Genomic DNA, 12,798 nt, shown 5'->3' with positions numbered 1-12,798 from the left:
CGCTTCCGTATAAGGGCTGATTGTATTTTTGTATTATTCGCCTATTTATATTAATATTTGCTGAGATTTACATGATTAATGAGTTTAAAAACTTGTGAGGGTTTAGTTTTGTTTGTTTCTTTAACAGGTAAGCAGTTTTCTAATATTTTTGTCCGTTAAGCAGCTTTGTTCTTTCTTAAAATTTATTCGTTTCTATTTACGCGTTAAAATCAACGAAATTTGTATAGGTTTGTAATGGAAAACAGACCGAGGGGCAGGGCTCACGGCCGAGCCAGAGGCGAACATCAGCAGGGCCGAGGCAGCGGCCCCAGACCGGGTCCCTCGCAAGGCTCATCTCGTCAAGGTGGCTCCAGAACTTTTGCACCGCAAGGAGCCTGGGGCACCCGAGGAGCTTCGCAACAACATCAAGCACCACAGGGCCAGTGGGGCCCCAAAGTCCAACAATCTCAGTCCCAGCCCCCGCCGCAAGCGTCAGGTCAACAGAGTCAGTGGGGCGCTCGCGGACCTCCAGATTCCCTTCCGCAGGTGAGACGTTGTTGATAACGTTATGAGTTATTGTGGGTGATATTATGCATAATTTGCAGCAATCTGCGGGACGTGATCCAGGAACTATATGCGTTGAAGAACAACAACAAGCCTTGACAGCTCAAGGTAAGATTGTCTCTGATTCATTTTGTAGATGAGTAGTATTAGACATTATTGATTTATAGTTCGACAGACTGGTGGTACAGGCGACGAGAAACGTGGCGGCGGTAGGGGAGTTAAAGGAAGAACTAATCGGAAAGGAATCGTGGACTCGAAGCCCAAACATTATGCGACCAAACAAGGTTAGGACCTCTAAACGTACTTAAGACACAACAGATGATGGTTGGTGATTTTCTATTTTGTAGGCTCGGATGGAGAGAAAATCTTGCTCAAAGCGAACATTTTTCCGCCGCTGAGCGCGACCAAGTGGGGACTGAATCAGTACCGTGTCGATTTTAAACCGGAACTGGACAATACAAAAACACGACGGGCCCTAGTTCGCAGAGCCTTCGTAAACAAACTTTCTTCAGGCATATTGTTTGATGGTGCTGCTCTCTACACCCCAACCAAGCTCCAGCCAGATCCCTTGGAATTGGCTGTTGCTGATGATGGTAAGTGCTAAAGGACTACAGATTGTTTTTCATGATTTTAAAAGCGAATATATTTATACATTTATTGAGCGTATCAATTTGATCGATGAGCTTTTCCCACTTTTCTGGTAATATCATGATTTTGGCAATTTCTGGATTTTCTGAGCGAAAATCTAAACCAAATGATCTTCACAAGATCCTTTTAAAGTGAGATTTGCTCCGTTAGTATGAATAAATAACAATCTTTCTAGTTTAGGTTATATAGTAAACATATGGTTGCGCCAACCGATTTTTCCGGAGCTACTAAAGATGTGTATGATCTAGGATGTCTGTGATGGAATATTTTTTAATCCCATATTTCAATCGCGTCATTTGTTGATAGCAGAAAGTCAAATTAATGGTATAAAACATATGAATATGTGTCAATGGTTCAAAACCTTTTCGTTGTGCACATTTGGTTGACTGGATCTACACCGATATGTTTAAAAATGGCCAGCTAGTAACTCAATGATTCTGTAGCTAATTTAGCTACCAATTAGTCCCTTCGTCCTATAATTCAACATTATCCAATATCAATAACTGCAAACCTTCAACTCGACTCTCCTCTTGTTTTTTAATTTGGTATCAGTTTTATATATTTCCTCTCCCACGATGAGAAATCTATTCACTTCCAGTCTTTTAGCTAGTTCTGTGCTCTTACAGGCTATAGATTTTTGGAGTATTATTAAAAAAAAATTAAAAGCATGATCGCTAGTCTTTACATGCTGATACCAACATTGGAAGGTCTTTGTTATTTCTGTATGATATATTTTTGAAAATACCGAGCAGGTCATGTTTCGTCAAAAGAAGCATTAATCAAGAGGGATAACGTCTGGTAAATACGCCAGGTCATGCCGATTGTGTTAGCCGGGTTTATTTTCAAGTTTCCGTCGACTCATTGGCGAGTGATGTTTTGCAGATAACGTGAAATACTTGGTGTCCATTCGCTTGGTGGGAGAGGTGAACTGGGGCGACTGGCACTACCTGCAGATCTTCAATCTCATCGTCAGGCGTTGCCTGGAGTCGCTCGAGTTCAAGCTGCTGGGGAGAAATTATTTCGATCCTATGTACAAGGTGACTATACCGCAGTATAATCTGGAGCTGTGGCCCGGTTATATCACGTCGATGAGGCAGCATGAAAAACAGATCATGTTGAACATCGATCTAAACTTTAAGGTGCGTTCTAGGATATTTCGGCCAAGACTGAAGCTTATCACGTTCGTATATTTGCAGGTCCTCCGTACCGACAACGTCTATGACCTTCTATTGGAGTGTCAGAACGATCGTAACGCCAGGAAAGAGTTCCAGCAACGGGTGATGGGCTGCATCGTCATGACCTACTACAACAACAAGACCTACCGGATAGACGACGTCGATTACGATCAGAACCCAGATAGCAAATTCAAGAAACGCGATGGTAAGATTATCGGCGCGATTCGGGGACTCGTCGTGTGATTATGCCGTGCCCGTTGTTTGTAGGAACCGAAATTAGTTACCGCCAATATTTCGAAGAGAGATACCGCGTCCGCATAACCCGCAATAATCAGCCAATGCTCATTTCCCGGTCCAAACCGCGAGAAATCCGAGCCGGAATGCCAGAGATCGTCATGCTGGTGCCCCAGCTATGCACGATGACGGGTCTGACGGAGAAACAGAGAGAGAACTTCCAGCTGATGAAGTCCCTGAGCGAACACACCCGTATCGGATCAAGTGGTAAGTATAGTCTATTCAAAGTGTTTTTAGTAATGCGTCATAGATATTTGTGACATCGAAAATAAATGAAATAATTGAACAAAAATGTCATTAAATATAATTTATTTTAACATTCAATACATATATTATCGAAGGACTTAAAACTACAATTTGGAACACAGGTATAAGTTTGTACGTTAGATTTGTTTTGCTTCCATTAAACTCTTTTCCACAACACCCACCCAATTAACAATTGTATACATTAGAGACGTATTTTACTTTCATTCGAGAGCATATTTACCTTTTTTAGAAGTCATCTTGGTATCACTGTATATTTTATTTCTTCTGCTACCATCTATGTACACCATTCTTCATAAAATTAATCACTGAATTATGTCTAATACATCTACCATATCTACAAAGCAGTATTTATTCTCTCCTTATACGTTATAACCTAATGCCCATATTTAATTTTGAACAATTACAATCATATCTGTGCATACAAACCTTTCACGCCCTACAATACCATTTTCTACAGTTATATTCAGTTAATATATAATTAATTACCATGCATACCTTTAGCTTTTTCCACTCCCATCACACTGTCTCAGGAATTTCCAACATTGCACAGCATTACCTCATATCCTTAAAGTTTCCTTCAGTCAATTTCACTTTCCGACTCACTGTCCAATCCAATTACCAAACTGTTAATTTCTAATCACAATTTATCAATTTCTTCCTATGTATGTCTTATCGAGTTCATCCAAATCGAAAGTGCTATGGTTGACTATGCTTTCTTCCACATACCTAAACAGTTTTTGATGGAATATCCTTCTCCACTAGCAATATATCTGCAATTAATTGTTAATAAATATAATGACTAACTAAACCTAATCGAATACTATTGCAACTTTTACCTTTTTCCTTTTTCCATCAATTTTTGTTGTCTCTACACTTTTTTGTTACTTTCTTGCCAAGAGTGCCACAATGAACCTTTATGAAATATTCAATATAAGTTTCATCAAGATAAACACAAATTCAAATAGTTTAAAAAATTGAATTATTTTTACAACTGGCAGTGGATCTTCACAGCATTTAAACCATATGCCCTTGTAAGAGTGTATGAAAGGATGTCTTACATCCCTCAAAAAGCTGCATGTCCTTTATGTATATCTGAGAAGTGAAGATTGGAACTTTGTAAAATGGTAGAAACTAATGGGATTATTTATGGTTTATTCGAGTGATTGACCTTTTTCATAGTTGACGACATAGCTATTCGAGGGAGCCCGGAGAAAGAGACCGTCGAACTTTGCACATTAATATTTGGGTCTGAACCCGTGTTGTTCGTCTGATATGATATGGTTCTGCTCTGCAAAAAGCTGAGAGCTTTTTCAGTTGGAATACTGATATTTCATCGTATCCAGGTGCCTTTTTGGGCTTCAGTTTGCTGATGATTTTTTGTAGCATTTTTGGTGAGACTAGATGGTTTTGGAGAGAGTTTGGAGGCATTATTTTCACTAGATTATTGGCCTCTCTGATGACGTTTTTGTTTCGAGTGGCGCCACTTCCTTTTTTAAAAGGTAGGCATCCCATTAGTTTTTCGAAGGATTCGGCAAGGAGACTACGAAATTTCCTGACCATGCAGATTTCAGGGGGGTGAATGTCTTTTTTGACTTTTCGAGATTCTCCAGATGTCTGCGGGCGCTGCTGGGTTTCCAGTCTCAGCTGCATAAAGATGAGGAAAATAGAATTACTAGCTCTCTAGATTCGCCATTTCAAATGGATTTAGCGCACGAGAAATTAAGGGTCAATAAAGTTGCCATAAAGCCAATGAAACAAAATCAACGCATATAACGTTTACCCTGCGTGGAAGAACATGTCCACCAGTGAATATCAATCATCGTCAACTCCCCCAAGCAGAGCATGTTAAATATCTTGGTATGCACTTAGATCGACGCCTAACCTGGAAGAAGCATATACTCTCTAAACGGAAACAACTGGGACTAAAATTATATCAAATGTATTGGCTCATCGGGCGCAAATCCAAATTATCATTAGATAACAAGGTATTGCTGTGTGAGTCTATACTCAAGTCCATTTGGACATATGGAATCCAACTATGGGGTACCGCTAGCAATTCTAATATACCCATCATTCAACGGTTCCAAAATAAGGTGTTGCGTGTCATTGTTGATGCTCCGTACTATATTTCAAATAAAATGATACAACGCGATATTCCTCTAGAACCTATAACGAGTGTAATTCAACGTGTTTGTGTGAAGTACTTCGAAGGAGTGTCAGTGCATCCCAATGTACTCGCTAATCAGCTAAATATGCGACGTGATAGTGAAGTGCGTAGACTAAAACGTTTAACACCACCTGATCGGATTACTAGACATATGTAGACTTTAGAATAAGACTAATTAATTAAGATAATATTTTATACAGAAGATTGCTTAATGAAGTGATTTTCTACATGCCATGTATATATAATATAGACATAAGAAATACTTATTGCCAATAGGGCAGATTGTGGACTCACGAGGAGTAATAAAAAAATATATTGAGACATTTTTTCGGTAAAGTCCAACTTAACCCAATCCAAAATGGTTGTCGGCTCCGCATCGAGTTGCAATATTGCGTTCTAGGGATGCAGAAAATATATCGATATTTTCTGAAAAAAATATCCATATTTTTGGTCGATCTATCGATATTTTTTGATATTTGTTCGAAATAGATTAAATATCGTTATATTAGTAATATATTAACTATATTATTACAATTGTAAAGGTTTAGTGAATTTTGGTAGTTAATTTTAAAGTTCCGCCAAACATTTTTATTATTTAAAAGAAATATATATTTCTTTACTCTAATATTTAACTGTTTTTGCTTTTTCTTAGAAATATCGATATTTTTTTCGGTGGCTAACACCCCCAATAGCGTTCTCATTCTCTATCTGCTCCACTCTAGCCCGGATGAACAAACTGCGCGAGTTCAGCGCGAAGCTGCAAAAATGCCCGAAGGCTATTGAAGAACTCAAGAAATGGGACCTGAAGCTGGCCCAGGACCTGGTCCAGTTCACAGGACGCGTGTTACCGCAGGAAACCCTCGCTGGCGGCTCGGGTTCGCTCATGCCCGGACCTCGTGCCGATTGGACCGGCAACCTGAAGACTGCCACCATGTTCGCGCCTGCCAAGTTGGACGCGCTGGTGGTGGTGTGTCCGGTACGGCTCAAGAAAGCCACCGGCGAGTTTGTCGCCAGCATACAACAGGTCGCCCGAGGTGAGTAATTTATCACCCCATACCATGTTGATTTGAGTGTTCAACTTTGCCAGTTCTCGCAAGTCATATGTAAATTCGAAGAATGTAGTATAAATAAAATAAATTATCTCGAATTTTTTAAAGTAGTGTAGGTACCCAGAAACTAAGATTGTGGCGTATATCAGACACATCCTGTATTTTTGACCTTGTTTACCCATGCTTCAACACTTGTAGCATCGCTTTTATATTTTGTACCTGTGATATTCAATTGATTTGCTTGCTGAATATTATATAAATCTTTATGAGTCAATAAGTCCAATCTTTTCAAATTGCCACTGGTCAGGTTTATTAGCTCGGGTTTCATACAATATGATATCTATTGCAATTTTAGCAGGGAGACTTGGCTTTGGCTTTGGTTAAAATGATACTTTTATCTTATTTTATTAACGCTCACCTCCCACCTTTGGATACAGTCTTATGAATTCCAGATCGATTAAGCTAAAATTTATAAATGCTAATATTTTTATGATTTTAGTTTGCTTTATGATCAACGAGCTGGGATTTTGATGGGATATACTCACGTAAAGAACATTGAGTCATATTTATGTGAACTTTTATATTCGTATGGTCAATTATATATATAGTGGGTGAAAGTTTTTTAACACTATTTACAGGTCATTGGTTTATATATTAATATCTACTATTTATGATTAAAATATGAAGTGTACAAAAGTAAATAAATTATAAACAACAAGATTCTTAACCTTACAAAACAATATAACAAGCCTAGGAACTATCGACTGAAAACAGACGATAGTCGTAAAACAGAAAAAAAAAGTCGATAGTCAAAAAACTAGCGACTAAAATTAGTAATTACTATTCAAAAATTCAAATGCACGGTTCGACATTTTTTTTCCAATTCGTGATGTCGACGAAGATGTACTGTGATTATATTTTCTAACGGTAGTATAAGCGAGTCGGAGATGTAAATATTCCCTTACGTAATACCTTTAAAAAAGACGAGAAGGAAAAAAATAATTACTGAATACTATTAACATGCAATTTAATATTTCATTTTAAACGAAATAGAATTACTTTTATATTGGAATGTTCTGTGGATATGTAAAAACGAATTGAATTTTTCTATAGAATGGTATAAGACCCCACACATGTTTTATCGTATTTTAATATGTTAGTTTTAAAAATGATCCCACAATAACTACTAGAGCTTTTTTAAATAAAGTAAATACTTTATTATTGAACGAAAGTATTTTTTAACAAAAATCGAGGGAGTAATCGAAATATTACCTATTAGTGCCGTAAAAAGTCAAAAATATTTTACTATTTATCATTCACAATTTTAATCTTTTTGCCCTATTACATTAACAATCTTGAAAAATATCGTTCCAAAATGCTGCTATATTAATATACAACATATTGTTATTTACAAGCAAATTACCACAAAATTATAAAACTATATATATTACATATAAATCTATGGAAGCATAAACTGGGTAAATGTTTGTCAAGGTCGCGGCTACTACGACAGAGCCAGAAGAATCAGTCGAATGAAATTAGTAGAACCAAAAATAGTAACTAAAAGTACCCGACAAAAAAGTCGATAGTAAATAATGACAAAATCAGTCGGGCCGAAAATAACGATTGAAACAGTCGATAGTAAAAAGTAGTCAATTATTAAAAAGTCGATAGTCGTTTTCATTCGATAGTTCCCAACGCTAAATATAACGCTTAAGCTAACTTAATGTATGAATATATAATATAATAATATAGGATACCATACAAACAATTAAGTGATACTAAAACTCCAACCAGCGCCAGGTTTGAAACAAAAGTGGCTGCCGCAGTCGTTGTTGGATTCAACCTTTCGATCGCTTGTGAACGGCAACGCCGCAAAATCAAGCGTAAACTGTGGAAACTCGCCGAATGCTGACTATGATCATGCAAAATCAGCTGCTACTGTCGCTTACGGCTAATGAATGTCTGTTTCGTTTTCCAGTGATGAAATTCCAAATCTCGGGGGTAAAAACCGTCGATTTGGGGGACGATCGGGCGCAGAGCTACCTGGGCGGTTTGGAATACGCCATGTCGACCCTCCACGCCCAGCTGGTGTTCGTGGTACTCACCAGTAATTCCCACGATAAATACACCGCGGTGAAGAAGAAATGCTACGTGGATAGGGCGATGCCGTGCCAGGTGGCCGTAGCGAAGACCGTTCAGAAGAGTAGGTGCTCATGGAATTCGTGATATCGGCGCTCAGTCTCGTTTGATTTCAGATAATCGGTCGGTAGCTATGAAGATCGCCATACAGATGAACTGTAAGCTTGGCGGGTCGCCGTGGGGTTCTACCATGCCTAGATTTACGATGGTCGTAGGGTAAGTGACGTAACGTTGTTTCAAACGATGACGGTACTCAAATGAGTACCCATATTTTCAAAACTCCCATGGGTACGAATTAAAACCCGCTGTTTTAACATAAGATGGCTCCAGGGAAACCTGGCCATGATATGTCAAGGGAAGACTGTAATATGACGTGATGTTTTTTAGGATCGAATTTTTCCACTATTTGTTTTCTCTGCAATTCTGTTAGCGACTCATCTACTACTTATTTTAGACGACTTTCTGTAATATTGCCGTATATTTAAACAACGGCGCACTACAACGGTATAATTATTATAGCCTCTTTTATCTTTTTATATGTATCGGAACAATACAGGCTATTTACCAAACTTGCGGTATTTATTCCTTTTCCCATACTCCATACTAATTCTTTTGCGCCTCCTTTCAGTTACGACGTCTGCCGTGATACTGCCAACAAAGGGAAGAGTTTCGCCGGAATGGTGGCCTCCATTGATGTAGGATGCTCACAGTATTTCAGCATGGCAGTGGAGCACGCGCAAGAGCAAGAGCTCAGCAGTAACAGAGCCGCCTTTGTCACGTTGGCCTGCGAACACTTCCAGTCGCGGAATGGTGTATATCCATGTAAGGACGCGGTGTCCGGTACCACCGACGATTTTCATCTTATATCGTTTCAGAACGCATAGTGGTATACAGAGATGGTGTGGGCGACGGTCAGATAAAATACGTGAAGGAACACGAGGTGGAATTGCTGAAGGAGAAGCTGAAGAGCGATCTGTTCAAGGACCGACCCCTGAAGCTGGCCTTCATCATAGTATCGAAGCGTATTAACACCAAAATTTTTAGGGCCCAAGCGGACGGGCTGAGCAGCAATCCACCGGCGGGTACGGTCGTCGACGACGTCATCACGTTGCCGGAACGGTACGACTTCTTCCTGGTGTCCCAGTGTGTCAATCAGGGAACCGTAGCGCCTACCAGTTACAACATCATCGAGGATACATTGGGCATAGACGCCAACAGGATCCAGAGGTTCACCTTCAAGCTCACGCACATGTACTTCAATTGGTCCGGTACCATCCGCGTGCCGGCTCCCTGTCAGTACGCCCACAAACTTGCTTTCATGACGGCCCAATATCTGCACAGGTGAGTTTTTGTGTCGATTAAATCTTTGTGTCTTGCCGCCGCATTCACTATTTTATTTAATAGTATTGTGACTTCTCTTAAAAGTATAGTCTATTCAAAGTTTTTTGTCATGGATATTTGTGACGTCGAAACATTGCAACGTTGCCGCATCAACTCTGTGTTTTAATTCAATTTAGCTTTGACATACAAGAAAATTCTAATCTAAATAAAATAATTGAACAAAAATGTTACGAATACAATTTATTTTAACATTATAGTACATAACATAATACATATACTATTGAAAGACTTAAAACTATAATTAAGAACATTGGTATAATAGTTTGTAGGTTAGATTTGTTTTGTTTACATTGAACTCCTTCCACGCCACCCATGAGGCAGAATTTCTAGGCGCGTTTTTTTTTATGTAGTGGTATCCCCTGGTAGAGGCCTAATCATCTACCTAATTAACAATTATATATCTCAGAAGCGAGTTCATTCTAGAGCATATTTACCTTTTTACGTTTAGTTCTTCCTTCGATGGTGTGTTTACTTGTTAAGTCATCTTGGCATCACTGTATATTTTATTTCTTCTGCTACTATCTGTGTACACCATTCTTCATAAACTTAGTCACTGAATTCCGTCTAATGCATTTACCATATCTACAAAACCAGTTGTATTCAATCTCTACTCATACATTCTAACTTATTGCACATGTTTAATTTTGAACAATTACAATCATATCTGTGCACACAAATCTTTCACGCCCTACAATACCATTTTCTACAGTTATATTCAATTAATTATGTGCATACCTTTAGTTGATTACACTCTCATCACTCTGTCTCAGGAATTTCTGGCACTGCACATTCCAGCATTATCACATATCCTGAATGTTTCCTTCAGTCACTTTCACTTTCCGACGCAATCACTAAACTGTTAATTTCTAATCTGTCTAAAACATGTTCACGATTCCACCATTTATCAATTACTTCCTCTGTATGTCTTACCAAGTTCATCCAAACTGAAGGTGTTATAGTTGACAATGCTTCCTTCCACATATCCAAACAGTTTTTGTTGGATTATCCTTCTTGACCAGCAATATATCTGCAATTAATTATTAATAAATATAATACGCGACATCGGTAATTCATAAGACCATTTTCCAATTTTGGCCCAAGTTAGAAGCAGAGCCAAAATTGTAAAATTTCGATAGTCCATATCTCGGAAACTATAAGAGATAATGCAATTTGGTAATCGACAACGTACTTACCATGCCGAATTAGCAATATATCTGCAATTAACTATTAATAAGTATATATAACCAACAAAACCTAATCGAATACTATTGAAACTTTTACCTTTTTCCATCAATATTTGTTGTCTTTACACTTTTTTTGTTACTGTCTTGCCAAGAGTGCCACAATGAACCATTTTGAAATATTCAAGTTTCTTATATTATTTTAATTTTAAGGTAATATCTGGAAGTTCCATTAAACCTATCCGAGGGTTATCTTTACACCGTTTAAAATCTATACCCTGTAAGAGTGTATACCTCAAAAAGCTACATGTCCCTAATTCTTTTATGTATACTTTCCAGAGAGACAATTTTCTCTAACGTATTATTCTTCATTTTGTAAGCGATGTTATTCACACTACCCACAGTAATATTTAGCACGCCGGCACACTGCTAAAACACATATTCATTAAAATTGTAGGGGCTTATATTATTTAATATCATCAATAATTACCTCTCTAACGAAATTTACCGGCAAAGAGGGCCTCCGTTACCCCGTTTCTTTTCGAAATAATCTATTAAAGCCGCAATCAATTTGTGACCCTGAATATCTGAAGTAATATGATATATTACGGAGCGACTTAAAATTTATCAAAATAAAGGGCTAAAACCTGTAATAATAGGTTTATAACCTGTAATAATTATATGTAATGTTTTGAGTAATTTAGCGTACATCTGACAACCGAACGGTGACCACCTGTCAGACATATGCAAAATTCTAGAAAACAATTATGATACGAGGTTTTAACTCTTATCTATAAATTATTGTGGCTGTATAATTAACTGTAGTTTTTAGATATATTATAATGTTAAAATAAATTATATTTGGTAACATTTTTGTTCAATTATTTTATTTAGATTAGATTTTTTTTATGTCAGTGCCAAACTGAATTATAACTTAAGAGTTGTTAAGAGGTTTTAACCCTTACCTATAAATTATTGTTGCTTTATTTTTGTTCAATTATTCTATGTAGAATAGAATATTCTTGTATGTCAAAGTCAAACTGAACTAAAACTCAGAGTTGATGTGGTAACATTGCGATGTTTCGACAACACAAATATACATGGCGCTTTACTAAAAAAGCTTTGAATAGACATTATATTAAGTTGCTTTTGTTCAAAATAACCGATTATAGATCTAGTCTTTTTCTGACTATCTAATGGTAATCATAATATGTAAATTATCATAAATATTTTGTATTGTACTGCATTGCCCATCAGAAAGTCATAAGGAAACCAAGGCTCATTATCCCTGAGATATTTGGAATATTGACATTATTTTAAAAAATTACAGTTCCAAAAAAAAAGTTAATTTAATTTAATCTACTGTTGTTGTTTAGGAAGAGTGGAGGAAGGTTAACGGAAATGATCACCGAAAGGGGTCACCATGTTTATAATATTGTATTTGCCATATTATTTGATAATTTCGCATTCACCATATTATTTATAATTTAGCATTCGTCATATTATTAAATAGTTGATGAAATCGTTTTTTTTTTCTTTAATAGACCTGCCATAGCCGGATTGAACGAGACCCTATATTTCATGTGATGGATCTATGCATGTGAACAAAGTTGTTTCTTTTAGGAGAAGAATTTTTTGTTTTGTTTTTAAGAGATCTCAGGTTTTGTTTTTATTCACACATACCTAAACGATGTAGTTCATAAAGGCACTTTGGAAGTTCGTCCACCGTACCTGATTTAAAGTTATATGTTAGTTAATATAGGATTACATTTTAGAATTAAGACATGAATGTACATTCTTTTTTAATATCATAAGAGTTTTGACATTATTTTCATAATAATAAAAACTATATAACAATAAACAACAAAAATATTTGTTTTATTCGAACTTCCAGTCCAGGATCTTCAGGTAGGCGGCCTCGGCCCTCTCGT

At 37.2% G+C, this 12,798-nt stretch overlaps 1 protein-coding gene across 1 annotated transcript; it reads left to right on the top strand.

The window, feature by feature from the left end:
* LOC143205854 (piwi-like protein Siwi) lies at positions 1-12,737 on the top strand. Its single transcript, XM_076418871.1, is given in 14 exon segments — positions 1-127; positions 228-525; positions 585-651; positions 711-827; positions 891-1,136; positions 2,074-2,330; positions 2,388-2,571; positions 2,634-2,867; positions 5,817-6,128; positions 8,125-8,349; positions 8,402-8,501; positions 8,914-9,107; positions 9,161-9,626; positions 12,412-12,737. Coding segments are annotated over 13 exon segments (2,736 nt in total). The 5' UTR covers positions 1-127; positions 228-234; the 3' UTR covers positions 12,455-12,737.
* Positions 12,738-12,798: the final 61 nt, after the last annotated feature.

This window comes from Rhynchophorus ferrugineus, unplaced genomic scaffold (genome assembly GCF_030347505.1).
Source record: "Rhynchophorus ferrugineus isolate W39M unplaced genomic scaffold, kcgeb_rfMv2 rfM17, whole genome shotgun sequence".
In the NCBI taxonomy this organism is placed as follows: domain Eukaryota; kingdom Metazoa; phylum Arthropoda; class Insecta; order Coleoptera; family Curculionidae; genus Rhynchophorus; species Rhynchophorus ferrugineus.
The sequence above is the reverse complement of the archived record's forward strand: the minus strand, read 5'-3'. Positions and strand labels throughout refer to the sequence as shown.